The 27,551-nt window shown below is 38.1% G+C and overlaps 1 protein-coding gene across 6 annotated transcripts in view; it reads left to right on the top strand.

Moving 5' to 3' along the window:
• Positions 1-27,551, top strand: part of TENM3 (teneurin transmembrane protein 3) — a 314,810-nt gene that overhangs the window by 132,866 nt on the left and 154,393 nt on the right. Inside the window, exon 3 of one of the 6 annotated variants that reach the window (XM_058803859.1) lies at positions 10,419-10,628. The exons of the other annotated variants lie outside the window; for them this stretch is intronic. Coding sequence (XP_058659842.1) covers positions 10,419-10,628 — 210 coding nt within the window. The remainder of the gene's footprint in view (positions 1-10,418; positions 10,629-27,551) is intronic. 6 annotated transcript variants of the gene reach the window in all.

Here is a 27,551-nt window from a genome sequence, read left to right on the forward strand (position 1 = left end):
TGGTGTTAGCTTCAGGCCCTTCCAGGTTTCACCACTGGTTAGGTAAGTTTGATGTTTCATTGGCAGGACTGCTCTCTCCCTTCTCATTGCTAAAGGCGTGCTTTTGTAGGCATGGGGCAATTCTTTAGTGGTATGGGAAATTTCACGGGTTTGCCTCAGTTTATTGGGAGAAGGCAGGGAGCAGCAGCATGATGTTTTAGTGCACATGGAAGGCTCTGGCAGCAGTGCTGCTCATGCTGATGGTGCTCAGCATTGTGCTGGTCCCTGGGAGGCACCCATAGCTCCTGGGGGAGTATGTGCTGCTCTGTGAGGCAGCTGGCAATCAGAAGCTGCTGAAGGTGGCAGCAGTCATTGTATCCTTCCTTCTCCTCCTCTTCTTTTGCAATGCTACAGCTCTAGTCTTTTGAAATAGCTACAATCCAAAAAATGCAGCTCACAGGGATGTAAATAGCCACACTAAAAGAACTAATTGGTTAGAGCATGGTGCTGATAAGACCAGGGTCATGGGTTTGATCCCCATTTACTTGAGATGGGCTTGGTGATCCTTGTGGGTTCCTTCCAAATCAGAATATTGTGTAAGTCTTGTGAATAATAAAAAATAGGATTATTTTTGTAAGTAACGTTGATAGAAGTCTTTTTCAGCAGTTTGTTGCTCTTTGTTCACATCTATCAAAATCTCTTTAAATTGCTATGTTTCCTTCTGAGAAAACGAGTCTTATTCTGTGGTCTGCAAGCATAAGCAATTTGATGTCATTAAAAAGTTCTCTGGATGTTTTTTTTTGAAGATGATGTTCCTTTTATGGCAGGCTGTAAGGCAGTGGCCACACTGGTAGCAAAAGTAAGCAAAACTGGTATCCCTGTCATTGCTTAGACTGCTTTTCTCATGTAGGACCCAGAAGAATTAAGAAAACCAAATTTAGCTAATTAGTATTTAATGACACTCTTCTTTAAACTGCTTCTTACAGGGGTGGGAGGAATGAGGGTGGGAAACTACCTGATTCTAAAACTGAATGATTTGTGAATCATTCTCAGAAGGTTTACTTCCTCATTAAGCAGCCTCTCTCCCACTCCCTTGCAAAAAACCTTCACTTTGTCTGGTGTTCTTCAAGATGCATTTCCTGTCCTGTTCAAAAAAGACATTTTCTGCTCCTCCTAATTTAGCCCAAAGCAACTGTGAAAATACAAAGTGCATCGACTACCACTGAGTTATGTTGGAAGAATGATAAAACAGATGTGACATGGCTCAATCCATTTCACCTCTAATAATAAAAAGTCATGGATAGGAAGAACAAAGAAGCATTTCTTCAAAGGTTACTTGTATAGGTGATTACTCTTTATGAATTATCATCTGGAAGAGTATCAGCATCCAGAAAAATTACAGTCTTTTACAAAGGTCAGGATTGAGAGTGGAAACTTGGTAAACACTTTAGCATCATTGCTGAGTGAATGTAAGACAGACTCAGAGTGGCTATCCTTCCTACATTGATTATACTATCTGCCAGCTGCTCCATTTTTGATCCTTTGTTCCATTTCTGGAAGTGCAGGAAAAAGAAAAAACCCTGGTGGGATTTTTTCCTGGTTTTAGCTTGTGTCTGTGGTGTGTTTATAGTATGGATTTTTTGAACATGAAAATCCTGGCAGGCATTTGGGAAGGGCTGGTTTCTTTCTCACAGCACTGTGTAATGCTTAGTTTGGTCTGCGTGTGAATCGATGAGTAGCGAGTGGAGAGAACGACTGGCTGCACATTCCCCCTACCTGGGAGATCTCTCCTGCCCTCTCCCTGCCCCATGCAGTGGTCAGTGAAGCAGTAGGCCCAGGTAGACGTGCACAGCCATGGAGGGCTCTGGCTGAGGCAGAAGTGATTGGTCATGCAGGGTGCCTTTTGCAGTGCTCAGGTGCAGAGCTGTGTGTGTGTGCCTGTGTGTGGAGCACCCCTGCACCTCTGCCTGTGCTTGAGCAGGCGCCAGCTGCTGTGGTAGCCAAGGGCCAGGTCTGTGGCCAAGTTACACTGGAGCCAGATGGGCACCCCAGGAGCTTCCCTCCATGCACAGTCCAAGTGCTGCAGGCCCCTGGAGACTTTCTGGCTCTGATGCTCCAGCTACTGAGTGCTGGCTGCCTGCAAGTCGGCTGCGAGTGGCGTTAGGCCGGGCCAAAACTGCGAGTGTGCCACTTGTACAGCCGGGTCGGTGGCTGAGCTGGTGTCTCCTTGTCCTGCTGAGCTGTATGAGACTCCCTCCCACCACAAGGCAGAGGAGTCTGAATCCCAGCAGATGCTCTAAATGGAGAAGTGACATTTTCATGTGAGAACTTCTACGTCTCTAGTGAAGAGAGGAGTTAATCGGAATATTTTGCAATCTGGCATTGATTTCAGCTTGCTTCTGTCCAAAGCTGCGCCCCCAACCCCCCAAAAGAGATGAATGTTTTTCTAAAAATACAGAGACCTATCACTTAAAATCATTTTCTTAGTAGAATGAAGATTTTCACTTTTCTGGGAATAGCCCTCTGTTCCCTTCCAGTATTTTTCATGTGCACTTTTAATTAATATTGGGGGAAATAAACTGGAAGATTCAATTGAGCTGAGCAGAGTAGCTCCTAAAAAAAAAAATAAACTCTGGATGCTAGGGATGCTTGAGGTTTTGGTTCAGCTTATGGACTTTGTGCATAGGTGAGTGGACCCTTGCTCTACACCTGGCTCTGAATTTATAAGGTGATTCCTTTTGAAAATAATAATAGTAAAAAAATTATTTTTCTGTAGTAAGAAGAAAGAGCTGTGCATTTTGGTTAGGATTCTCTGCCAGTTAAGGCTCAGATTCTGCAATTTCTTTACAGACAAAACTCCCATTTAAAGCAAAAATGAGCACTGCCTGAACTCAGGACTGAAGATGGAGCTGTTGTGGTCATGCAGTCTGACCCCTGTGAGAACAGGGCACTCCTTTTCATTTAACAATCTGCTGAGCAGCAGCTGTTAACTTTTTGAAACAACCAAAATGCTTCAAAACATAAAGTGTTTGCTTCAGAAATGCGTGTCAGTTCTAAGGCATAACCATTTTTCTTAAGAACTCTTTCTCTTTTTTGGAAGATAATTGCCAGTTTTATATTACAGATTCTGCTTATTATATTTCCAAGAGGGAAAAAAATTACAATATTTCAGGCCATTATTTGTCTGGCTTTCTAATGGATTAATTTTTTTTTTCAAATCAATGTCCTTTGATTATGGTTTTGTACAGTTTTAGCTTTCACAGCCTATAGAAGTAGTTACAACTTTTGTGAGTTAGAATACATGTCAATATAACGCATCTGTTTTGTTTAGAAGTGCTAACTTTTTGAAGAAATATAGGAAAAATAGATGTAATTTGTGTTTAAAGTTTGCATCTGACATGAAGGCACAGTTCATCAGCACTCAGAAGGATTTGAAACTTCAAAAGTATACCTCTTCATTCATGGGTAGAAGGGTCATTATCCATTGTGCTAACAAATAAAGCAAAACACAAATGGAAAATCCACAACAGATCACAAGAATCCTTTCCATGCATTTGAAAGTATTTATTTTAAAAAGAGTTCTTGGCATGTAATTTCTTCTCACTGCACTGTTTTTCACTCTAGATGGATTAATACAGTCTTAGTTATATGTGTGTATATATTTGGAAGACTGTCTATGCATGTATTTCCTTGGGAGGTCTTCACAATAGCTACTGCAGTGGTCAGCTCTGGTATAAAGAGATAAAGAGAACTGTGTTGGTTATAAATAATTGTTCTTTGTGTGCTATATAACAGCACTTTTTGGTAGTTCCATTTGCATGTAGAGTATTAATTAAGAGATAACTGTCACTGCAGGTTGGCTGCAGAAGGCTGCAGGATCCAGCAGAGAGATAAATGCCAATGCCAAGTCATACAGGTTGGAGAGCATACAGGAAGTCCATAATGAAAAATTAGTTTAAAATTAAAACTCACTTGTTACTGACTTACTGTTTTATATGCAGAGATGAAAAGGACCAAAATGCAGTTGTTAAGGGTTCTACATACCAGGTGCAGGGGCTTGGGGGTTTTTAGGAGCTTTTTTGGGTGAATCTACGTGTGATGCACTAGAAATTGAAATTTTGGGATGTGATCAGTAAACTTATTAGGAGGGTATAGGTGCCCTTTTTAACAAGAGTGTGTACAGCTTTCAGCACACTGGGAAGTCTTAGAACAGATTGCAAAGAGTCATCTCAGCTTGATTCAGAAGGCTTGTAAGTGTCCTTCATGTTTGAAAGTGTTTTGGTTTCTAATTAATTTAGCCAGAAGACATGTTACTTCTGACCTTCAAAAACCGCTGTCTGTCTCATCCAAGTTTTACAAGATCCTTAAACTGTTTTCTTAAAAAAAAAAAAAAACAACCTGAAAACAAAGCAAAAACAACCAAAAAACCCAAACAGCAATCTGCCTTGTCATGTTGTGAGCAGCAGAGTACAAAACAGAGGTATATAGCTATTCCTAGTGATCCACAGTATGGGATCTGGGTTTGGGTTTATATGACATAGTAGGGCCAGTTAATATAACATGAAATCTTCATTTCCATTAACTCACCAGCAAAAATCCCATTAATTTCAGTAGAGAGATATCTACTTTGCAAATTGTAATTTAATACAATTTTCTTACTGACATTGAAGTCAGTAAGAATCTCTTTACCACTTCAAAATAAGCCTCTCCTTCTGTGTGCTTGAGATGAAGATAGAGGAATTTTTTTTTCTGCAGTCTCGGTGACAAGGGGACTGCCAACACTGTGAATGGAAAACTGCACTGTTCTGCCATAGCTAAACAGCCTAAACAGAGCTGTCTACTGCTGTATTCTTTAAGCAGCCATCAGAAGTTGTACATAAGTTGAGTATAGGATTTATGCAACCTGATTGAGGTGGAAATAATGGCCCTTCAAATTTTTATAGTGAAATTACCTTTTCAAAGTATGTAACTTGCCATGCATCTTATGGAAGTAAGTTGATAATGCCAGGATTTTAGGGACAGTCTAGATATATGATCAACAGTTCAGCATTAAAGAAATTCATGAAGCAATGAAAACTACACATTTTTAAGATCATATTTCATCTCAAGAAAGTTTTCATTGCTTCATGAATTATAGTCAGAAAAATCTAATTTATAATAAGAATAGAAAATAAACAACGTTTTTTTCTTTCTTCTTAGTGTCATTGCCAGCAAAGTCTCTCTGCTTTAAGAGTTTGAATCTAGCAGGAAGATTTCATAAGTGCACGTGTTTTAAGGCTCCTCAGAGACTCTGGGTCATCTATTTCAGCTCACCCACCCTGCAACAGCAGTTGGTCATTACTACTGCTTCTCTGCCATCCTACTTTTCTCTTAAATGCCATTTTCTAAAAGCGTCTAGCACTGCTTTCTCCAAAATACATCTAATGGAGATACAGTTCATCCAGGCACTCGGTGTTGTTGAAGCAAAGTGTTTCTCTTGCAGCTGGTGACCCATAGAGGATGAAAGCTGAGCAGTTGTTGGGTTCATTCTTTGTAATACCATGTAAATAAGCTTAAAGGCTGTGAATAGCTTCTTCCTTTTTTTTTTTTTTTTTAAGGGAAGGCAACTTGTCCATAACTGTAAACTGGGGAAGTTGGGTAGCACCAATTGACAGACGCTCGGCTTTAGACTTAGTTGAGCCTTAATGTACTTAAAATAGAAATTTCTGTACATTACTACCAGTCCATTATTGCAGTCTTCCCCATTATTTATTTGCTATCTTTTTATGGGTTGCACTTATCATACTTGTTCCACTGAACTTTTCAATATGTGACATCAATTCTGCTTCCAGCTTGTCATTTGTGCCACGTTTTAAATCAGTGCTCATCATGGCAGAAAACACTGCAGATTTTTTAATGTAATTACTTTGTACATATGTATTTAATGTATCCATTATTAGCTCAGGTGTATTTCTTTTTTAATGTTCTTCTTACAACCTATTTTCATTGTATTTTACTTTCTTTGAGGACTCATATCCTTAGCAAATGTATTCATCTCTTCACATATTGCTATATTGAATCTGTTCTTGCTGGAGTTTGGCTGTGTTTTGCATCTTCACATAAGATAATTTTTTTGAAGTACAGAAAGGTCATTTAAAGTCATATGTTTTCAATTATGAAAATGCCAACAAATTAAAGGGTCTTTTTCCTCATAACTGACCTAAAACATGAGATTTAAGTACTCTTAAGTCCAGTATATTTGCCTGTGAAAAAATATCTTACTGTTGAATCAAGTTCACATATTAAAAACAAGAACTTTTGCTTTTTTAAAATACAGGCAAGAAAGTCAAAGCAGAAGAACCAAATGTTTTGCTAGGTGGATACCAAAAAAAGCAGAATGGGGAGAAAATCAGAAGTAGTATTTTTTGAGTTTTCTTAGAATGAAATACTCTTAGGGTTGTATGCTTCTAAGCTATAGGGGAAAAGTGTTATAATCAATCTAATTGGCTTTTGTTATACTTAATTATTTTTATGATTTACAAATGAGTTTGTACAAACTTCAAGAGGTGATATTGCCAAATATTTTTAAATGCCTTTCATTCCATATAAAAAAATAATTGGAAAGGAACATGCACATCATTTACGATTCCTCTAGGAAGTGTGTTAAGTATTTTTTTCCTTAATGTGTAGCTTATTCTATAAATGGCAGTATAGATAGCTATCTCTGTTTGCACTTGGAATCAAAGAGGAGCTCACTGCAAAAATCTGCTGGTTCTGGATGAAGTTGTACAGAAATAGGTGTCCCAGCTGGTTGGCCAAGGGTTCTTGTGAAAAGTTGGCTCATAGTATAGCTGGCTCCCTTTTCTCTGCAGGCCATGTAACTTTGTGACAAGAAAGCAACAAAAGGAGGGCTGGGGAGAACAGCCATCCTTTATTGGGTGAAGGAGGAAAATGCAGTGAGGAAGGATGAGGAACAATCTGAGGTAATTTAATGACTTCTTTGCCTCAGTCTTTAATAGTAAGACCAGTTGGCTTCAAGATCCCCAGCCCTTTGAGCTGGAAGACAGGAACAGGCAGCAGAACAAACACCTGTAATCCAAGAAGAAGTAGTCAATGGCCTGCTATGCAACTTAGACACCCACAAATCTATGGGGCTCAACCCAGGGGTACTGCGGGAGCTGGCAGAAGAGCTCAGCAAGCCACTTCCAGTCATTTACCAGCAGCAGTGTGAATGTCCCAGTGACTGGAAGTTGGATAATGTGGCACTTACCTACAGGGAGAGCCAGAAGGAGATTCCAGGGAAGTCCAGAGCTGTCAGCCTGACCTCAGTGCTGGGCAAGGTCATGGAGCAGATCATCTCCAGTGCCATCATGCAACATGTACAGGACAAACAGGAGATCAGGCCCAGCCAGCAGGGGTTTACAAAAGGCATGTTCTTCCTGACCAACCCAGTCTCCTGTGACAAACTGACCCCCTTAGTGGATAAGGGAAAGGCTGTGGATGTTGTCTACCAAGACTTTAAGTTCTTGACACTGTCTCCCACAACATTCTTGTGGAGAGCCTGGCTTCCCATGGTGTGGCTGGGTGTCCTCTTTGCTGGGTTAAAAACTGGATGGGCAGGCCCAGAGAGGTGGTGGTGGATGGAATTGCAACCAGCTGGTGGCTACTCAGTACAGTTCCTCTGGGCTCAGTACTGGGGCTAGTCTCAGTCTGGCTAGAGTTCCTCTGGGCTAGTCCTGTTCACATTTTTTATCAGTGATCTGGAGGAGATCAAGTATGCCCTTGTTCAGCTCACAGATGACTCCAAATTGGGCAGGAATTTTGGTCTGCTGGGGGGTAGAAGGTTTCACAGAGGGATCTGGACAGGCTGGATCAATGGGCTGAGGCCAATTGTCTGATGTTCAACAAAGCCAAGTTCTGGATCTTGCACTTGGGTCACAACTCCATGCAATGCTACAGGCTCGGAGAAGACTGGCTAGAAAGCTGTCTGGCAGAAAAGGAGATGCTGGTTGACTGCCAGCTAAACATGAGCTAGCAGTGTGTCAGGAAAGTTTAGCTTGAATACTAGGAAAAAATTCTTTCCTGAAAGGGCGATCACAACTTGGAACAGGCTGCCCAGGGAAGTGGTTGAGTCTCTATTCCTGGAGGTGTTTTACAGACATGTAGAGGTGGCATTTAGGGACATGGTTTAGTGGTGGACATGGCAATGCTGAGTTTAAGGTTGGACTCAATGATCTTAAAATTCTTTTCCAACCTAAATGATTCAACAATTGTAAGACCTGCCTGCTGGAATTGGGTTTATTTATAAAAAGTTGCATAACTTCCTGGTGGTCTCACAGCCCTAATCAACTGATTTTTGCAGTGGCAGAGATGTGTCCCTGCTGAGTGTAGTGGTGGCAGCTTTACCAATAACCTTGCACTTCCACCCCACACCTGACGCGTGGTGTGTTCTGAACTGAGAAATTCAGTAAACCAGGGCACCCAAGTGGTGAATGCTCTGGATGGCTACTCATCAGTGCAGTCAGCTAGCCATGTCACACTGAGACAATTAATAGATTTGAATAAATGAGGAAGTTTACAAAACAATTAAGGAACCTTGGACACGACACATTTTCAGGCAGCATGATATTTTGTATTTGATTATGCTTTGTGCAATCAGGGCTCTGTTATGCCTGAAAGGTAATGAGTGTAAATTGAGAAGGAGAAAGGAAGCATATTGAGAAGTGTTATATACAAGTCCAAGGATACTACTGAAATGTTGACTTGCTTCAAACAGTACATATACATCTGGGACATATTACTGTAGCTCTCCTCTAAGAGAGGTCCAAAGCAAGTAAAGGAGGTTTATTCCAAGATAAAAAATAAATATTACAAAACCCCCTACTTTTATTACTGGAACTATTCAAAAAATGAAATATAACTACTACTTAAATCAGTTTAAGTATATCATAAATAATGCATTAAATATTCCATCAAGAAATAACCACAAATTCAGGTTACCAAAGCAAGCAATGTAAAAAGTCAAGGTGTAGCAAGAAAACCTGTTGGCATTTTATCTCGAACTACAAAATATGCCCATTCTCTACTTCTAAATTCACAAGTTGAGCTCTGTACAATGTCATTTCTCCATACTTTTTATTTCCCTTATTGTAAACCTTGGATTTTACACAGGAGTTACTTGACTAATAGCAAGTGCTCACTTTCCTTCCAGGACCAAGCCTCCGTCTTAAATTATAATGATATGTGCTGTTCACTACAAGAAGGGCTGAATTATATGTGGAAGTATTAAGTAAATAGTTTGTGGTGAGGCTGTCATAGGTTTCTTCTCAAGGAAGCCAATTGGTAAGGACTTAACATATATTAGACATGTTTAAGATACTATATGATGGTATAAACTGAATGTGAAAGAAAAAAAATAATAATTAGCGCGATTCTAGCAGTGTACAAGGGAGGTGGAGGGAAAGTAATTCAGGCTGCTGGTGCCAGTATGATTTATTAACATTGAGAAGCACAGCACTTCTGCAGCATAACTATACTACTAAGTGCCATAAAACCAAATCATTATATGATGAAAAAAGCCCCTTTTCCTCTAATTTAAATTTAGATTTATAGTTGTGAATTGTAACCATGCAGATTAATCTAATTTTGGTTTTATCATAAATTATGTAATAAAGCTTCATTTTCTGGCACATTCCCCACCTACAGGCAACAACACTTATTTCTAAAGTAGTCCAGCAATCTTACTCTGAGTAAGATCTGTGCTCACTAAAGACTATAAAGAATCTTTGTATTCACTGGGTGGATTAGGTAATTCTTTGTCTCTTGCATTCTGGTCTAATTATTGTTTCATTAAAGGACTAAATGCATTGTAATGATATCCTAAGGCTTTATTTAAATCTGTCGTCCTCCATGATGACTAAGATATTTTCAAGATGCAGGAATGGGATGTAGTCATTGTGTATGCATTTTTTAAGACAACTTGTGCACATGGACACAAGTTTGACAGGTGAAACATTTTGACCGGTTTTAAATAGCATATATGTCTGAGAAACACTGCTGGTAACTAAAAGTTCTGTCAGAGTAACTCCTGTGGTAAAAATTTACAGCAGTAAGTTTCCCTGTATGTGTGAGCTTGGAAAACTGGTCCTGTTTCTCTGTCTCTGTGCCTGCTTTATTTGTATTACTCTATTTCACTAGTAGATTTTAGACAGGAGTGTCCAACTGAAAGAAGCAATTCTGTAGGATAAACACTGTTCATTGAAATATCAAGTCATGGCATTTTGTTATGGTTTCTAAAACACTTAAACCAGTTTATTTCAGGCAGTTGTCATATTTTCTTCGTCCATCTTTTTTTCTTGTTTGAAGTAGAATATTCACCTTTTGCTGATACAAGAAATTAATTATTTGTTTTTCATATGGTATTTTGACCCATATTTTAAATGCTTTTTATTTTTTTATAGGTCCTCCCATGCCATCCTCCTCATCTAGTCCATCAGTTACTGAACATTTACACTCCCCTCCTCCATCACCCAATCTCCATGACAACCAGAGGTGGTTATTAAGTAATAATGCCAGCCAGCCAGTTCAGGACTCTGATACAGATGAGGACTATACTGCCGGCTCATATCTAGTGCAGACCAGTGGTAATCCAGTATCTGTCCCAGGTCATGGTAAGAAGAGGACACTTTGTCCATAGTTTAAATACCCTTTTATTTTCCATCTTCTTAAGAAATTGTCTAACAAAACTTAAATATATCAGAATGACTCTGTATTTTAAACTGGTTTTTCCTTAAATGCCACAAATTGTCCTATTTTACTGTAAGATGAGCAAGAGTAGAAAATAAGAGCTAATATAGAAAATCTTGTCGAAGTTGTTTAACAGGCAATGCTTATGTGAAGCAGTAGCTATTAATGATTTATGATGTAATGTAGTTTTTAGCAAGTGACTAACCTTTAGTTGTACATTTTAAAGGGTAGACTGAAGTTGGTTAAACTGTCATGATATTTAGCTTCAGAATAATGTAAAAGTTGTCTTTTACTACCTCATCAAGTTCAGCAGGTTCCAGCCATTCCTTTCATTTCCTAAGGGAAGGAGAGCAGGATTTTTTTTACTGGATAGTACTTTTTTACTCAAAACTGTGGAAAAAAGCTCTAAAGAGAGCTCTGAAGAGGTGACATGAGGCAGTGGTGGCTTCTGAGATGTATGTTTCCACATTTCTCTTCCTTCCAACCAGTATAAGTAAGCAAAAGGAGCGACATGCTTTAAACACCAATGCCTGCTTAAACATTGTGCCCAAAGAAACCACTTTTTTTCTTTTTCCTTCATCTTCTTTTTTCTTTTTTTTTCTTTTTCTTCTTTCTTCTTTCTTCTGTTTTTCTTTTTTTCTTTTTTTCTTTTTTTTTTTCCTTTTCTTTATTTTTTATTTTTTTCCTTTTGATATGAAAAAATACATTAGCCACAGGTTTCCATTTCTGTTGCATGAGTGAACAGATTTTCTTGGTATAGGCGTAGGCACTCTGGAAGAATATTTTTTTTATTTCACAGCCCTTCTCAGGTAGATCAGCAAAGCTTGGAACAAGCCACTTCAAATTCTAAGAACCATTCCTGTGTTTTGATTGTTAAAATCTCACCTACAGATGAACCACTAGAGGGGGCATGGAGAAATATTTTTCTGCAGATTGCACATCAGCTGATTGGACAGAATGATTTTGCCAAGCATGGCACTAAATTTGAGCTTCTCTTCTTAGCTTTGAGTGGAGTTTCGGTGTTATGTCTAAAAGGCCAGTCTGCTGAGAGCACTCGTGTATGTGAATTTGACACATTTGGATTAAGTTCTTTAAAATTGATGATAACTTTGTCTTTGCATGTTCAACTTGCTCAATATTTAATCTGTGAAGAACTCAAAAAAATGGTCATGCATTGTCATAATCAGGGTATGCTATGCTTTCTTTTATCTCTAGGAATATGAAATCTGTTAGAAAATATATGCATTATCCAAAAGGTAGCCTGATTTAGTTCAATAAGTCAATATATTTAGATTACTATACCCTCCAACCCTTCTTTTATAAATGAAAAATGCAATAGCAAGACAAAACTGCTAAAAATTTTGAATAATTGATGATTTGCTGGCATCTCTTAGGAAGCTAGTAAGTGTTCATCATTCCTCTAGATTTTGGTCCTTTTGCTGCTTCTGAAATTTTGAACAGTTGCTTGCCCGTGAGTTTACCAACCTTCAGCAATGTTCCTTAACCTGTTCCATCCCAGACAAGCTAAATTAATTTCATCTGATCCTCTGTCAAGTCTCAGCCTTTTAGCAGAGCAACATCAGAGGGGTTTTGTTGACAAGTAGGACCGGAGTTAGCACCGTGGTATTTGTTGAGACAGTTGTTCTTTGTAAGACTTTTGCTAAGCAGGAGGAAACCCAGTGCACTCTGCAATTATGTGTTCTTTTTCCTTTTCCCTCTCTCTTCCCACTGTTCTCCTCTACCTGCAGATGTCTGATATTCACCCCTTCAGTGTATATGTGTGGTAGAACTGTTTGCAGTTCCTGCTGTCAAGTGATCTTTCTCTCCACAAGATTAGACTTGTTTTCAGAAGTGCTTCAGCTTGCTAACCACGGAGACTGTATGTATAGGGACTGCCATAATTTAAGTCAGGCTTGTTGCTTTTCTGCTGGGTAAGAAGATCATAGGTGTTCAGGCAGTGGACTTCCATTTCTACAGCCACCTGCAGAATGAGGCTTTACTGTTACTGTTTACTGTGTTACTGGAAGAAAGATACCTTTCACTCAGCACATAAATGAATATTGCTTGGATTATCTACCCGATTTGCTTATGGTTGGTTTCTCATAAGATATGCTGATGGCCTGTTGGTGGGGGGGAAGTGTGTTCATTGTAAAACAGGGAAAAGCAGAATATACTAAATGAGCTACAACTTTCTTCTACTCGGCAATATGCATGGTTGTGTAATATTGCACTGTAGTATGTGGATCTCTCCAGTTCTATGCTATCTAGTCAATATCATTTAACTGTGGCCTTTAGAATGCTATTATTTGATTATTGCATTTTCTTTAGCTAAAATGGTCAGTAATGAAGCATGTGTAGCACTTTCACAGAAAGAAGGGGTTTTTTTCACTAGTTGTCTTTTCTTTTGCATCTTCATATAAGCTTTCAATGCTATCTAATCTTAATGGGTTTAAAGTAAGTCCAGTGCCACATTCCAGATGACTTTGTCCAGTGTTTATGTTGGCAGAGGATGGGGGATCACTGCTGAAGCATTTAGGGATAAAAAAGGTGCTGACTTAAAACAATTATATTATTGAACTGCTTTCAGTTATATTGACTTTATTTGAATAGTAAGTTGCATTAGCATCATCTTAGTCTGTTCAAACATTTGATTGTTTTCCTTTAGAATGAGTTCATTTGATCAATGTATTTTATTTGATTGGCTCACTTAAAATTTAGAGTATCTGAATGTGTGTGTAGAACTATATTACTCTATGATGCTGGGTTTGATTAGCTTGTTTTGTTAACCAATGGGAATTAGCATCCTTTTCTGGAATTAGCTAAAAGAGCAAAAAGAATTAGTACAATGAGTTATCAGATGCTCACCATAGAAGCTAAGGTCTCATGGAGATAATACTAGTAGCTTTAAAAATTCAGATCAAGTGAGGACTGTTGTGGACAGTTTAATAGGAATCATTTAATTTCTCTAAGAACAGTGTGTCAGTAAGTAGTGAAATTCAGGAGGAGATAAATTTTAGGACTACCAGACAACTCTTGTTTTAGACAGCATCTCTAATTCTACTTGTTCCTCTTCTTCAGCATGCAGCTCAGTATATGAACTGTTCCAGCAGTCAGTCCGACTGCCCACTGCTATCAGAACAATTTATTTATTACATTTATTGTTTTTAGAAAGAGCAGCAAAATGGTTTATAATGAACAGGGACATCTGAATACATATGCAGGGAAATGAAACAGTTGTTAAGGTGAGAGGGAGAGTAGAGTGAACTGGAAGCTGAGAGAAAAGGATTCTTAAATGTGATTGAGTTGGAGGGCTTCCTTATGTCACTAAGTCTGCTTATTAAATAGAAGTCATGTAGTATCTGTATTTAGGCATCTTGATAAGTTTCTTAATCTTTTTCCGTGAAAAGTTACAGATAAGTCAGAATTTGGAGCGGAATTTATTGAAATTAGTAGCAGCTCATCTTTTAACAGAGAGTTTAATACAATAAAAAACAAAGTGCTAAATTCTTAGTTTAAGCAGAGAGTATGAAGACAAGATATAGTTAATATTTAATGCTTACTACTGACAATGAAATTGAAGAATCTGAATTAGAAACTCAGATTTGAGAATTTTTACCCCTAAATTGGAAATATTGTGGGAGAAGCAGAAAATGCAAAATAGAGAAGTATGTATTTCACAGCAGCAATTGTATAGTGCATTTGAACATCAAGATTCTCGTGTTTCTTAATAACACTTTGTGATGATAGTTTGTGTGGTGGGAAGATCTCAAAGAAATTCAGTATAACATAAATTGGTTTTCAGTTGTCCTTGATCAAGGATCCGCCAGGTAATGTAAAATAAAAAAGATTTTACTCCAGCCACATGGGAATTGCAGATTGATGGGCTTTTCAGTTTAAAATGGCTATGCCTTCCTACAAATTTGGAAATCTAGAGCACAACTCTGAATTCAAACTTGTGAAAGAGAAAAAATAATGTAATGAAGCTGGTTGAAGGAAAAGGTATTTGAACACTCTGCATTCAGAGGTCTCATTGTAGGACATGTCACTCTACAGACCCCAAATGTGCTGTGGCATAATTCTCCTATAAATTGAGGACTTTATTTTGTGATGATGCATTAGAACTTGAAGGAAGAGCTTATACAAAAGTATCTGCTGTACAGAAATTATTGTTTTTATTACCCCACAATGTCAAGAAGCCAACATCAGAACCTTTTCCTTTTGTTACAGGTACCTGAGGGAATAGGTGCCCAGTGCTCAAGGCTGGCACTAGTAAAGACCAGATATAACACAAATACAGAGCATAGATGTGACTTTTATTAGGTGTTTGTTAGGGGTTTTTTACTCTTCAGATTTTCCCTCCATCTCCTGTTTTCTGCATAGATACCACAATTCGTGTATAAGCAGCATAACTAAACAATCTGCCTCACTTCCACCTTCTTCTTTCATCAAGAGCAAAATGAAATGGAAGTGTGATTGGAAGTGTGCACAGGGATTTGTGCTATAAGTTAGTGGAAGATGCCTGTGACTTCTAAGGCATCTTGTCTTCCCTTGCAGCTCCTGTCAGGGTGGGAAGAGGAAAATGGGATTTTTCCCTTCATACCCAGCTGGCTTGTGAGAATGTTGGAAATAACCTGTGAATATTGAAGAGGCCCATGTCAAATCGAGTCTTAGCCAATGTGGAAGTACCTTGTGTGGCTTTTTGGTAGTCCTGCTTTAGTGCCTACTAAACACTTCCCAGTCCTTATTCCATCTCTGCTTTGCCACAGTTACTTCACAAAGGAAATTGCATGTACTGGTGAGCTAGAACCTGGCAGCCAGGCTGTCACCAGCCATGTGATTTCACAGAAGGAGGAGTTCTTTTCATTTCCTAGAATATTCTTAGTAGGAGGAGACCCACAAGGATCATCAAGCCCAGCTTTTAAGTGGATGGCCCCACACAAGGATTGAACCCACAACATTGGTGTTACCAGAACCATGCTCTAATGAACTGCATTTTAGTGGTTCAGGTTATTGGGGAACAAAAGGAGAGGGAAGGGGGTGGGGGGGGGTGTTCTAGGACACAAGGAAACAAAATTGAGGTCATGAGATTAAATGCTTTAAAGCTCTTTAGGTTTTTTTCAGTGGAGTACATATATTTACTTCTTTTCCTTTTCATCATTCTCAGAACTGTCAGTCATATGGAATCTCTGATGGTATCCGCATGCCTTATTTTCATGGTTGTCTTACACATTGTTTAATGAGATTTTTATCTCTTATCTCATAATTCATGATAAATTAAATTTTGTCATTGTTGTACCAGTACACACAATTTGTCCTCAGGTCTGACACTGGCCCTAAGACAAGTTACTGGAAAAATTAACTCAGACCTGTTTGGTTTGAAATACTCCCTGATAATAAATTAGGATTAATAGTTCAGACCAGGAGAAGTTGTATTGAAGAACATTGTGAGGATATCCTATAATCTCGATTTTATTTAACATCCTTATTAGTTATATGGATGATGGAGTAAAAATGGCACTAAAGATTTCCCAATGATACGAAATAGCAAGTGTTCTGAGTGCCAACTAGAGACAAAATGTTAATAGAAGAGGGCAAGGAAAGATCATTAATTGTATAGCCAGAAACTAATAAAGCGAAATTAGAACTGAAAAATACAAGCTGGTCTGAAGTGCAGTGTATTCAGGAAAAATCTAAGGAGAAATGGTCATAGAGAATTTTAATTAGGCACTAATCTGCAGCATGGTCTGACTCAGGAGTACTGGTTGAGCTGGGTATATAAATATATCAGCAAAGAGGGATTCCTAGGCATAGCATCAATGGAATATAAGTTTAGAATTCAGACATCTGGCTGAAAGTTCCTATCAAGTTCTCTTATTGCTCTTTATTTTGCTGTTCAGATATATGTGCATGAAAACAATTATGAGGTTAGAGGTATTACTATAGGGGAATAGGTAGGAGATTTAGCTGTGGCTTAATATGTGGCCTAAGCAGTAATTAATTGCTGGCAAAGAGAAGCTAATAACCAAAGATAGAATGGAACATGTTGCATGTGGTGTGGGGATGCAATTAAAAGTAACAGGATGAAAATAAGGAAAGGAAAGATTAGGCACATGGTTAGGAAAAACTGTTTAACAGTGAACTACATTAAGATATCAGTCTGTCCCAAGGAAGTGACAGAAGCTCTGTCACTTTGTAACATGATATTAAAACAAACAAAAATATAACTCATACTGCTGAGAACAAATCTACATTCAATTAGGAGAAGGTGGACTGAGATAACCTCCTGGAGCTTTTCTAGTAGTACTTGTGTGTATTTCAGATCAGGTATATGTGAGCTTGTACTTTATGACAGAGATTTTCTTACTAAGCTATGGCTATGCCTGTTAGGTTGGCAGCCTGCATGTTGAAATGCATTGCCTGTTTAAATGGAACAGAAAATGATTTGTCCTGTAGCCCAGACCTCACTCTGAAATTGTCCAGACCTTCTACAATAAATCATTTGCAAAACAGCCACTTTCCCTTCCCACGTGCTAGACCATTTTACATCCTGCAAAATTACAAAATAAGATTCCCAGTTCTCAGTGAAAACTGCCAATGTCTTCTGGGCATGTATATATTCATGTAAATATTTTGTAAGCAAAAATGTTTGATACCCATAAATTCTCAATGCCCGCGATGCTGAATAGAATTACTTGACAAGCTTTCTGTAAATACAGAATAAGTTCATGTTATAAAAATACATGCTGACTTTTTTTCTCAGGCCAGAGACAGTTTTGTTTCAGCCAGTGTGTAGCAGTGCTTGCAGCCTTCCTTGGTAGCTACAGAAGCACGTAAATCTCTTATGGTCCAAAGTCAGACATTGCAGGAAGGCAAATGTCTTTCAGGAACTACAGATCAACAGATTTATCTGTTCCTCTTGCTTGGGGCAAATGTAGTTGCCTTAAAAACTTGAAAATTGTGTCTTGAATGCTAGCCAGTTTATTTTTTATCTCTTTTTGATATTTGATTTCAATTTCATGAATCCATCTTTTTATCCTTTCATTGGTTTTTAAGCCAAAATTCTGTCAACATTGTTCCCTTAATGTACAAAAATGTACATTTGTTCTGTTTAATTAAGCATTCAGTCGGTTTGCCAAGAGCAAATTACAGTTCCCCAGTCTCACCCTCACCCCTCCAAAATCAAATTTTGCAAAGTGGTGGGCAATTACTTCTCATATCTGATTGTTGTAAGTCATGTTTTGCTCCTAAGAGATTTTTGTAGTTTTCAATCTCTTACTATGTTAATTAATAGAAGAGCCAAGACCCAATTATTTCTCCTCAGATTGTGGCCTTCGTAGCCTTCAAAGAACAGTCTCCCCCACACCTCCTGTATCATTAGCCGCAAAATATCTTTGCAGAGATGATTTTGGCCTTTTCACAAATCAAAGGATTCAGAGTGACAAATTATCCATCTTATACTCGAATGCATGCCAGATGGGACAACCTGCCAACTGTGCATCGTAGTGCGGATATGATCTGATATGGAGACATTTTCTCCACTCCTCCTTCCCCATCAAAAATCATATTACAAAAAATCAGGCAGTTTAAGAAAATCTGTGAAGATAAGATAAATTCATTCTGAAATACAGTGAGACATAAAAGCAGTTTTACTGAAGGAAGCACGCTGCACCCAAATGTCAGCTCACTTAAGTGAACTAACGTGTACCTGGTGCGATGGATGAACATAAGAGTCAAAAATGCATCCTTCCCTCTTGCCAGTGCTTGCACACACATCGTTTCCTTTGACTGCTTGATTACAGAGCAGACATTTCCTAATTGCAAGATAAGGAGCTTGAATTTAAATTGTCACAGTTTAATGGAAGAATCCTGAAGTTGCAATCAGGAGCAAGGATGTACTGCTCTTGTGCAGAGAGTAGGCTAGAAGAAGTTTATTGTAGAAATTAATCTGTAATACAGAAGGTAAGAGGACAAGGAAACAGTTACATACAGGGGGTTTATTTTCCATTATAAATTACAAATCTGAGGACTTCACCCAGGTACTGTTCATGCTTTCTTCCAGAAGAACAAATATTACATGAGTGCACAGCAAATAACTTGTATAACAGCAGGAGCAGATGCAAGTGTGTCACATCATCACATTAAGCTCTTTTTAATTTTGATTTTTCATTTTTTTATTTTGGGGAAAGGTCTAGTATTTTTAACTCTATACTGCAATGCAAAATCGTTTTTTAAAAGCCATTTTGAGAAAGGGAGGACTCAAGATCTTACACATGTTCCCATGTGTTCATCATATGGTGGCAACAGTCTGAATTTACAGTTTTACAACCCTTTCTTATGAGCTCTAATGCTCACTAATCCTTGATGGATTTGTGAATACAAAAGTTCTTCCAGAAACATAGAATGAGTTGAAGATTGTGAGTTTTTAATAAAATCTTGTTTTTGTTTTTTTTTTGTATCTAGTTCATTCTATAGTTCCAATGATTGCTACAGCCTGATTCTGTGCTTTTGTGGAATTGCTGTTGGATTAAATGGAAGTTGCTAGTGGAGGTAAATACAGAAATCTGGTAATTGTGATGCAACTGCAATATACGTTTTATTCTATTGTGTTAAAAAGTTCCTGCAGCAAAAAACCCGGATCATTTGACAGAATTTTTTAAAATTCTGATTTGTCTTCTCATCGCCTTTTGGTTTCCAGTTGAACTCTGTTCTTAGTAGCTGTAAGTTGGAGGATCATGTTTCTGTGCTTTAAACATGCTGCTTGCTGAAAGTGAACAGGACTCTTATGAAATTCAGCTGGCAGATGCTTGTTGCAGTCTTTCATAGGAGGAATGGTAAGGATTTTGTGCTTGTGTCACTAAACAAAAAAAATAGTGTGCATTGATGATTGTGAAAACCATTATCTCAAAAGTTGCTTTGAAAAGTGAAAGGCTAAACATTTGTCACCTTTAACATGCTTTATCTTTTTAAATATTATCAATAGTTTTAATAGCCTAAGGACTGTGCTTAAAGCATGAGTCTTCTGCTCTTCTCTCTCATATACAAAGAATTTCTCCATTTAGTATCTTTCTGTGTCTGACATAGCACTGACATGAATTTATTTGTCACTAACCCATTAGGAGTACACAGGAGTAGTAACCCTGCTTTTTAAGGATGCAGAGATCTAACTAGAAGGCACATCAGCCTTCCTTTCTCATGCAAGCCAAGGATTCCTATTGTCAGATGCAGTGGGCATGAAAGCAGCAATTTTACAGCACAAAAACTCCAATAACATTTACTGCGGTTGGCTGAGATTGCAGTGCACACAGGCACTGCTCAGTCTTGGTTGCTTAAGCACCAGCTTCCCTTGGCTTTTTGCCAGCCTGTATGCTCCAAAGAGACAAGTCCTTTAAGGCGAAAGAGTTTTCCTTGTAACTTGCTTTGGGGTAAACAGACCATTCAGGCATAGTTTATTGCATTACATACTTGACTATGCATCCTGGAATGCAGCAAAGTAATTGGTAGCATTATTTTAATCGTTAGAATTCATAGGTACGAGAGATGGTCTCTGAGCCAGGGAGGGAGGGGAAAGAAAAAAGTAAGGATGTTTCTGCCTGCTAAGTTGCTGATCATTTATTACAAAAGACTAAAAATATTCTCTCCATGGGAATTCTGTGTGTTTACACCAGTATCCCTGCTACAGTTACAGAAAACATAATTAATTTGCCTCTTTTTGCTATTCTTCTCTTGAAGATAAATCCCATAACAGTTAGTAGCAAGATGCAATGTCAAAGAACAGTTTTGTTTATGTAACAGGATGCTTTGTTATCATTAAAAAAACCAAACAAAACAAAGTCCTCAATTTGGAAATACTGTAATCGCAGAATACTTGCAAATTAAAAGGAAGTCAGTTGCTGTAAATTTTGCCATCAATCCAACTCATCTTTGTGTTGAAAGATACTCTGTTTTGCATTAATCAGCAGTAAACTTATCCCATTATTCCCATAACTTGCAGACTTTACATGAAATGGTCTCTTAAATATTATTTTGTATGCATTTCTTGAAGCTTCAATTTAACACTGCAGTAGCTATTCAAACAACATACAGTGGAATTTATTTGTAATAAAGCATATATCTGAATGTACAGGAGGCTGACTTATCACTGAGTACAAAATATCAGCTGCTGCTGGTTGAGTCTTGTAGTTCATTCAGAAAGGCTCAAGGAAGAGTAAAGCTTTCCCATGACTTTGTCACTAGCAGTTGGTGTGAGGGGACTTGTTTTTCTGTTCATTCTTAAACGTAGAGAAACCACAAGGGGTTTTATGCTGAATGCTTCCTTCTTTCTCCTCAGCAGCATCCTAGATTGTGTTCAGGAAAGCTTTAAAATACTATCTGTGGTATTTCTTGAGTCTCTGGGTTACTTTCTGGTAGCTTGTCCTCTGCAGAGTGGTGAAAAGGCGAGCCTAGGGGTGACCTTGCACCCCCATCTCTGTGTACACCAGCTTCGAAATTGCTTCAGAAAGCAAGTGAAGCACTTCTAATGAATTGCGCTTTTGAGTCTTTGAATCTGCACAGCGTCTCCATCAGGTTTTTACAGCTGGACTCTTCCTGTAATTGCTACTGGGGTGAGATGCACAACATGGGGTTTTGGAGCCAAGTACTCACATTGTTTTACTGGCCAAAAATATATAACATAGAGGGAGCGACAGACTTCATGGAATTCACACATATGTATCTTCATGTTCTTCAGCCCTTTCCGACATGCTGCTGATTTGCCAGCAGGCACTCTGGATGGGGAAAAGCTAAGATATGGTTTCTTAAAGCAGCAGTATATTAGTAAAGGAGTTGTTTTTTATGTCTGATATATGTCAAAGACCTGTTTATTTTTATTGCTACTGAAAAATTAGAAAGAAGCACTTCACTGTTTTATTGTTGACATTGGAATATCTAGTAATGCTCAGGAAAAAAAGTGTTCACCCATAGAAGCAATAATTGATTATTTCCGCGCCTGAGTGGGCCGCAGCTGGTGAGAGAGAGACGGTGAATCTTGTTTCTTGATCAGAAGGCATATTTATTAATATATGATATATAATACATTATTACTATACTAAATAGAATATAGAGAGAGGTTTTGCAGAGCTGCTAGCTAAGCTAAGAATAGATAGAAAAGAAATTCACAACAAAGCTGTGGCCAAGGACTCAGTCCCCTGGCTTGCACTGGTGATTGGCCCTTAATTATAAACATAGAACATGAGCCAATCAAGGTGTTCCTGTTGCATTCCCCAGCAGCTGATAATAATTGTTTACCTTCTCTTCGGGGGCCTCTGGCCTCCTGAAGACGCAGAAATCTGGAAGAAAGGATTTCTGTGGAGAAATGTCTGCGACAATTGATACCTTACAATTTTCAGTTTCCAAGTACTTTAGCTCTTAATGTGCCTTCAGATATTCAGCATTTGTGGTGTATTTACGTGGATAATTCAAAAATAATAGGTCTTTTTCAAGTCTTTTTTGTGCATTTTTGAAGCACTACGGTATAAAGGTTACTTATGCCTTGTAATGTATGGTTTTCAAAATTTCAAAATTCACTGCAGTATTTTTGTTCAGATGTCCTTGTTCTATTGCCTCAAGGCCTTTAATCAGTGGTGTGTAATATGGAATATTTTTTGTTTGTTTATAGTTTTATGTGAATAACTCAAAATAATTGGCATCAGAATGCACCACAGCATCATGTATGGATGTCTTCCTCACTGAAGTTGAATTATTTCTTATTTTAATATGGTCTCCCATTTAAAAGGATGTCTATCCTTATTGTAGTGAATTCTAGCTACTATTATTTACCTAAGCCAGTAAACAGGAAGGCAGAGATGGAGGATAGATTAGATATTTTTACAACTCCTTTCTAGCTTCTAGAAAGCCCTCCAGAATAAACTGCCTTGGAAGCCTTCTGGACTGGAGGCCCTGAGGGACTTTCCTAGGCAGGGTGGAGGAATCAGCCAGTTTTGAGCCTGAAAGGGAAATACTTCCTTGCCCTATTACAGAGATTTATACAGTTAGCTAGACATTTAAAATGGCTGGTTTTGTACAGAAAGACCAGCAGAATAACAATCAAAACAGTACAGGCTGCCCAGATTCATCTAGTTGCTTTATTGTTAGTAATACTCAGATCAACATTTGTTAAATAAATTTATCTGAAAGTTCTTTTGAAACAGTCTTGAGCTTTGGGTGCAACTTTGCTTCATTGTCATATAGTAACTTTCTATGATCATGGCCACAACAGACCAGATATTTTTTCCCCCTTTGTGTATATAGAATTCCTTGAGAAAGAGTTAAAATTCAAACTAGTAAAGAATGAAATGTTTATACTTGGCCATTTAAACCACCTATGTCTAAAAGGGAAGTGTTCTGTAGTACCAGTTTTGTGTTAAGGAAGTTGGGGAAGCTTCCTTCCTTCATGCATGCTTTAGCAGTGTTGGTGTTCTTGTATGGTGTGCTGCCCCCGATTTAATCTGTTCTGTCATATCTTAGGAAGAGAGTGTGACTATATATTTTGCACCTGGAATCTTAAACTACCGTGTATTTATGTATTTTTGAGTGATGGATAGAATACTGCTTCTACAAAAAGTTCAAGAAATTTGAAGGCAGAAAGAAAATGCAGAGAATGATTAAAGGATTGTTCAAGGGGGGGCTATGTATGGTTGGTAGTATATAATTTTTCTGACACTAATCCTGAAATAATCAAATGTGAATACTAAATAGTCTATAAACAATGCACTAACCTTTCATCTTAGTGATGATGATTAGTGATTCTCAACTTGCACAAGTGCAAATAATGTCTTATATCCTGGCAGAATTCAGTTGCAGTTAATATATGCATATGTTTCTATTTCCTGTTACTGCACTAACAAGATTACAACAGAGCTGAAACAAATTTAAAGAAATGTGGAAAGCATATTGCTGTGGTTACAAAGACTTGAACAATTCAGTGGCATTTGGAGGCAGCCTTTGGGAAATCCTCTCGAGAGGTATCAAGTACAGGAACCTCTAGATGCAGTGCTCTTTCGCAGTTGCATCAGTGCTGTTTGGTTCTTTTGGAGATGTTGAATAGTAAAGGAAAAAAGTAGTTGCAGATGGACTATTTCTACCACTCAAAAACTTGCTGTCTGCTGATGTTAGCACCAGCCAGCTCCTTTGCCATGATTTCTGCCTCCAAGTGCAAAGCTCTGTTCCTTTGAGGGTTAACAGTGCTAAAATGGTGTGCTGTTTGCATTGCCCCTTGCCATAGCTGTCTGTTAATAGTGACTGTGAGATAGGAGCCAAGCCAAGGGGTGATGCAGCAAAGCCTCTGATTTGAATCCACAGGATACATTAGAAAACTAGATCCCCTTTTCTTGGTGTATTTGTTGTTTGCCACCATAGGAATAAAGATTTCCATTGCTGCTGTGGAATATCAGTGGAAAACTAAACATACAAATAATGGGGCTGCTCATCTGTACCCCGTATCAATTTCTGAAGTTGTTCAGATGGCTTACTGAGGAGCAGGCATGACTCCCCCATTCCGCTAGCAGCATATGCAACTGATATGGGGACATTTTTTTCTAATACCATGCATCATCTTTGAAAAAAAGGCAAGGAAATGTTCTTTTTAGGCTCTTTCAGACCCAAACTGCTGGTAGCCACCTTGAGGCAAAGCAGGAAAGAAATGAGTGTAGATGGGAAAGCAGAGGTTGTCCTGGACTCCTCTGCCCTTAACTTCATCCTTCATGACTCATCTGTTCAATGCTCCTTAAGCAGTCAAAAAGTGCTGAGGAACGCCATATAGTCCAATATACAACTAAACAGATGCAAACAGGCCCGAGCCTTTAACTGCCTGAAGTGATCTGTATGCCATGGATATGATATTTTTTTTGCCTTTTTATTCTTTGGAGAGATTGGGTATTGGGTTTTTTCCTCTTGTTCTATCTTAGTTTTAATCCTTCTTATCCTTTAAGTGTGCTCTTTTAATTTCTTCCTTTCCCTCTTTTTGCCCTTCTTCTTTGAAAGCATCTTTTTCTTATTAAGTCATTTAACCTTTATTAGACCATACCATGCCACTCCATCCTAGTTAGTACTTTGTCTTTTATCCCTTTTTCTCTTTTTTTAATGGACTCTTTTAATATCATTTTCTCCTTGTTCAGGCTTCCTACGTCCCTTCCTCGTTCCCTTTGTTGTTCTCTCCATGGGACAGGTAGATCTCATGAAAAGGTGCTTTGTTCAGAATGTATCTGCCTTGGGGCAGCTATTTAATGAAAAAATCAGCTTCCACCCCATGCTCCTATCCCTCTGAAGCCCGATGCAATAAATGCCAATTACAGTTCTACATAATTAAAGTAACCATGTCATATTTCTTTTTTAATATTAGTGTCTTCACATTAAAGGAATGCAATGCTATGCAACGTGTATGTTTTTTGAAACAAAAAAGAGACAATTTTGCTCCTAATCCATATTAAAACAGTTGTAATCTAGAATTTTCTTTAACCCTTCTGTTCTGAGAATAGTCTAGACATCTGTAGAAGGATCAGCAAAAACACAAACATGAGTACTTAAAAGTGTAGTTCCTTTATAATTGGGGATGAAAACTGACATCCTGCCTGCTTCTGATCCTTCTTACCCTCTTGTGGCAGGAAAACTATTAGAAGAGATGAAAATTGTTAAAAAAAGCCACACAGTCTTTTCTCTTGATGGCTGCTTTGGCTGTTGGGAGAGTTTTCAGCTGCAGACAGGCCAGAAGATACAGAAAAGTATCAATCTTATATGCTTTTAACAGAGCAGGATAATCTTAACCTTTTGGGTGCTAGGCTACTTATCTGCCCCTGGGAACTGAGATATTCCTCCATATCTTAATAGCCTTACAAGAGGATTAAAAGCGGAAATTACTGAGATGTTGGTGCTGGTAATGGCACTAATTTCCACAAATGTGACCATTTTTGCTATAGAGGGTAGTTGGTTTCAGACTTCTTGGTGAGATGCTCCCACTTGACCTGAAATATTGGAGTCTTTAATGTGTGTGTTTGATATGAAGAGGCTCTTTACACTCACTCTGTGGAAGTTAACATCTGGATTTGTGCTTTTCTCAATCTTTTTTACTTCCACTTTGTACAGTTTTGTAGGCCTGCTGTTAATGCACAATATTGTGCAAATGGCTAGATTTTAATAGCTGAAGCTAACAATTGGTGCAGAAAAAAAAATCTGTTCTATAAAGAAGGCTCTTATTCCCCCAAATGTTGTTAATATTATTAGGTTATATTTTAAAATTCATATATTTAACAGTCAAATGTCAACTCTGGAATTTCAAATTTTTTTTAAGAAATTAATGATATAAATGATCTACTGAAAGCAGTACAGAAAGGGTGTTCTCTGCAGTGTTTCATGTACACTTCATCCCATTAGAGAAAGTATTTTTGTTCAAGAGGTGAAAGGCAGTCGGCAAGCAGGACTACAGCAAAAGTGCTGTGTATAAAAATGCTTTTTGCACAAGTGGAGGGACATAATATTAGAGTGGCATCAGGATGTGATTGCAGTGACAGTGGCACAGTTGTGTCTGCATGTGAGATGAATGATTAACTGTTGGACAAAGGATAAAAGAGTTTTAAAATGCTGGAAAAAACATGCAGCATTTTTCCTACAGTATGGAATTTTTTACACAAAAGAAATAACCTGTCTGGACACGCACCACTGCCTTAGTGGCTCTCTCATCCCACACAAGTGAGATCACATCTGAGGGTGTTTTCCACCCCTGAAGGATTGCATGTCCTCAGAGAGAGCTCAGTTGCACTTTATCCAGCCATTAATTCGAAAGTTACCTTCCAGCACCCCAGCTGGTTTTCCAGCAGTGTCTGAGGGCCCTGTGCTGCCTCCCCACCTGCTCCAGGTGCTTCCTCTTGGCTGCCTTTGTGCTTCCCTCTTTTTACTCAATTTTGTTTTAAACATCTTTCACCATTCTTTCTTCAGTATTTTATTATTCCCTTGTATGCTAGTAGAAATATCTTCAACTTGTCTGAGTGCTTCTGTCTGCATATTTGCCATTGTGCTTTTTTTTTTTCCTTTCTCAGATGTTTGCGTTTTTAAGGGACTTTGTTGCATAGGGGCCCTTTTTGTTTTAAGGAAGGGGGGCAATTTAAATTGCTTTTGTTAAGGCACAAGGAAAGTAACTTTTTTTTTTCATCTCCTGTCATATTTTAGAAACTTATGAGTATTTTACTTGTGATTATATTATTGGTTTATCAGTCCAGTAGGTTCTCTATCATATTTCTCAACCGTATCTATATTCAGTATGTCATTATTATGTGTATGGAGCAATAAAATTCTGTGCAACAGAACAATGTGAATTACCAGGAGTATATTAAGATTTACAATGAATCACATAAAGAACTGTGGGGGGAAAAAAGAAATAGTAGTTTTCTCATTATTAGAATCCTTCACATCTGCATGGCCCTTTAATTTTTTTTAATTATAGATATTTTCTTCTGTAGTTTCCTTACTCAGTGTATAGAAAGCAGATACACTGGCTCTACAGAAATAACTACCTTGCAAAGGAAAGACCTTACAAGAGTGTAATTTCTGTCCATTAATAGATAATTTTGAACTGATTAATGACACCAATTTTGTATCTCTGAACTAATAGCTTGAGTTATTGTTTTCAAAATTGTTCATATTTTATTGGCTGTTTATTTTCTGTGACATTGCTTTTCAGATTTATGGAAAGTACTTGGAATTATATCCTTCATTTGATACAATGAATATATTTGACTGGACAGCTTTATGCATTCAGTGTTACATGTTTTGTTTTGCAGCTGAAGACCAATTTCTTAATTGCTCTTGTGCGTGTGGTTGTT

This window comes from Ammospiza caudacuta, chromosome 4 (assembly GCF_027887145.1).
Source record: "Ammospiza caudacuta isolate bAmmCau1 chromosome 4, bAmmCau1.pri, whole genome shotgun sequence".
In the NCBI taxonomy this organism is placed as follows: Eukaryota; Metazoa; Chordata; class Aves; order Passeriformes; family Passerellidae; genus Ammospiza; species Ammospiza caudacuta.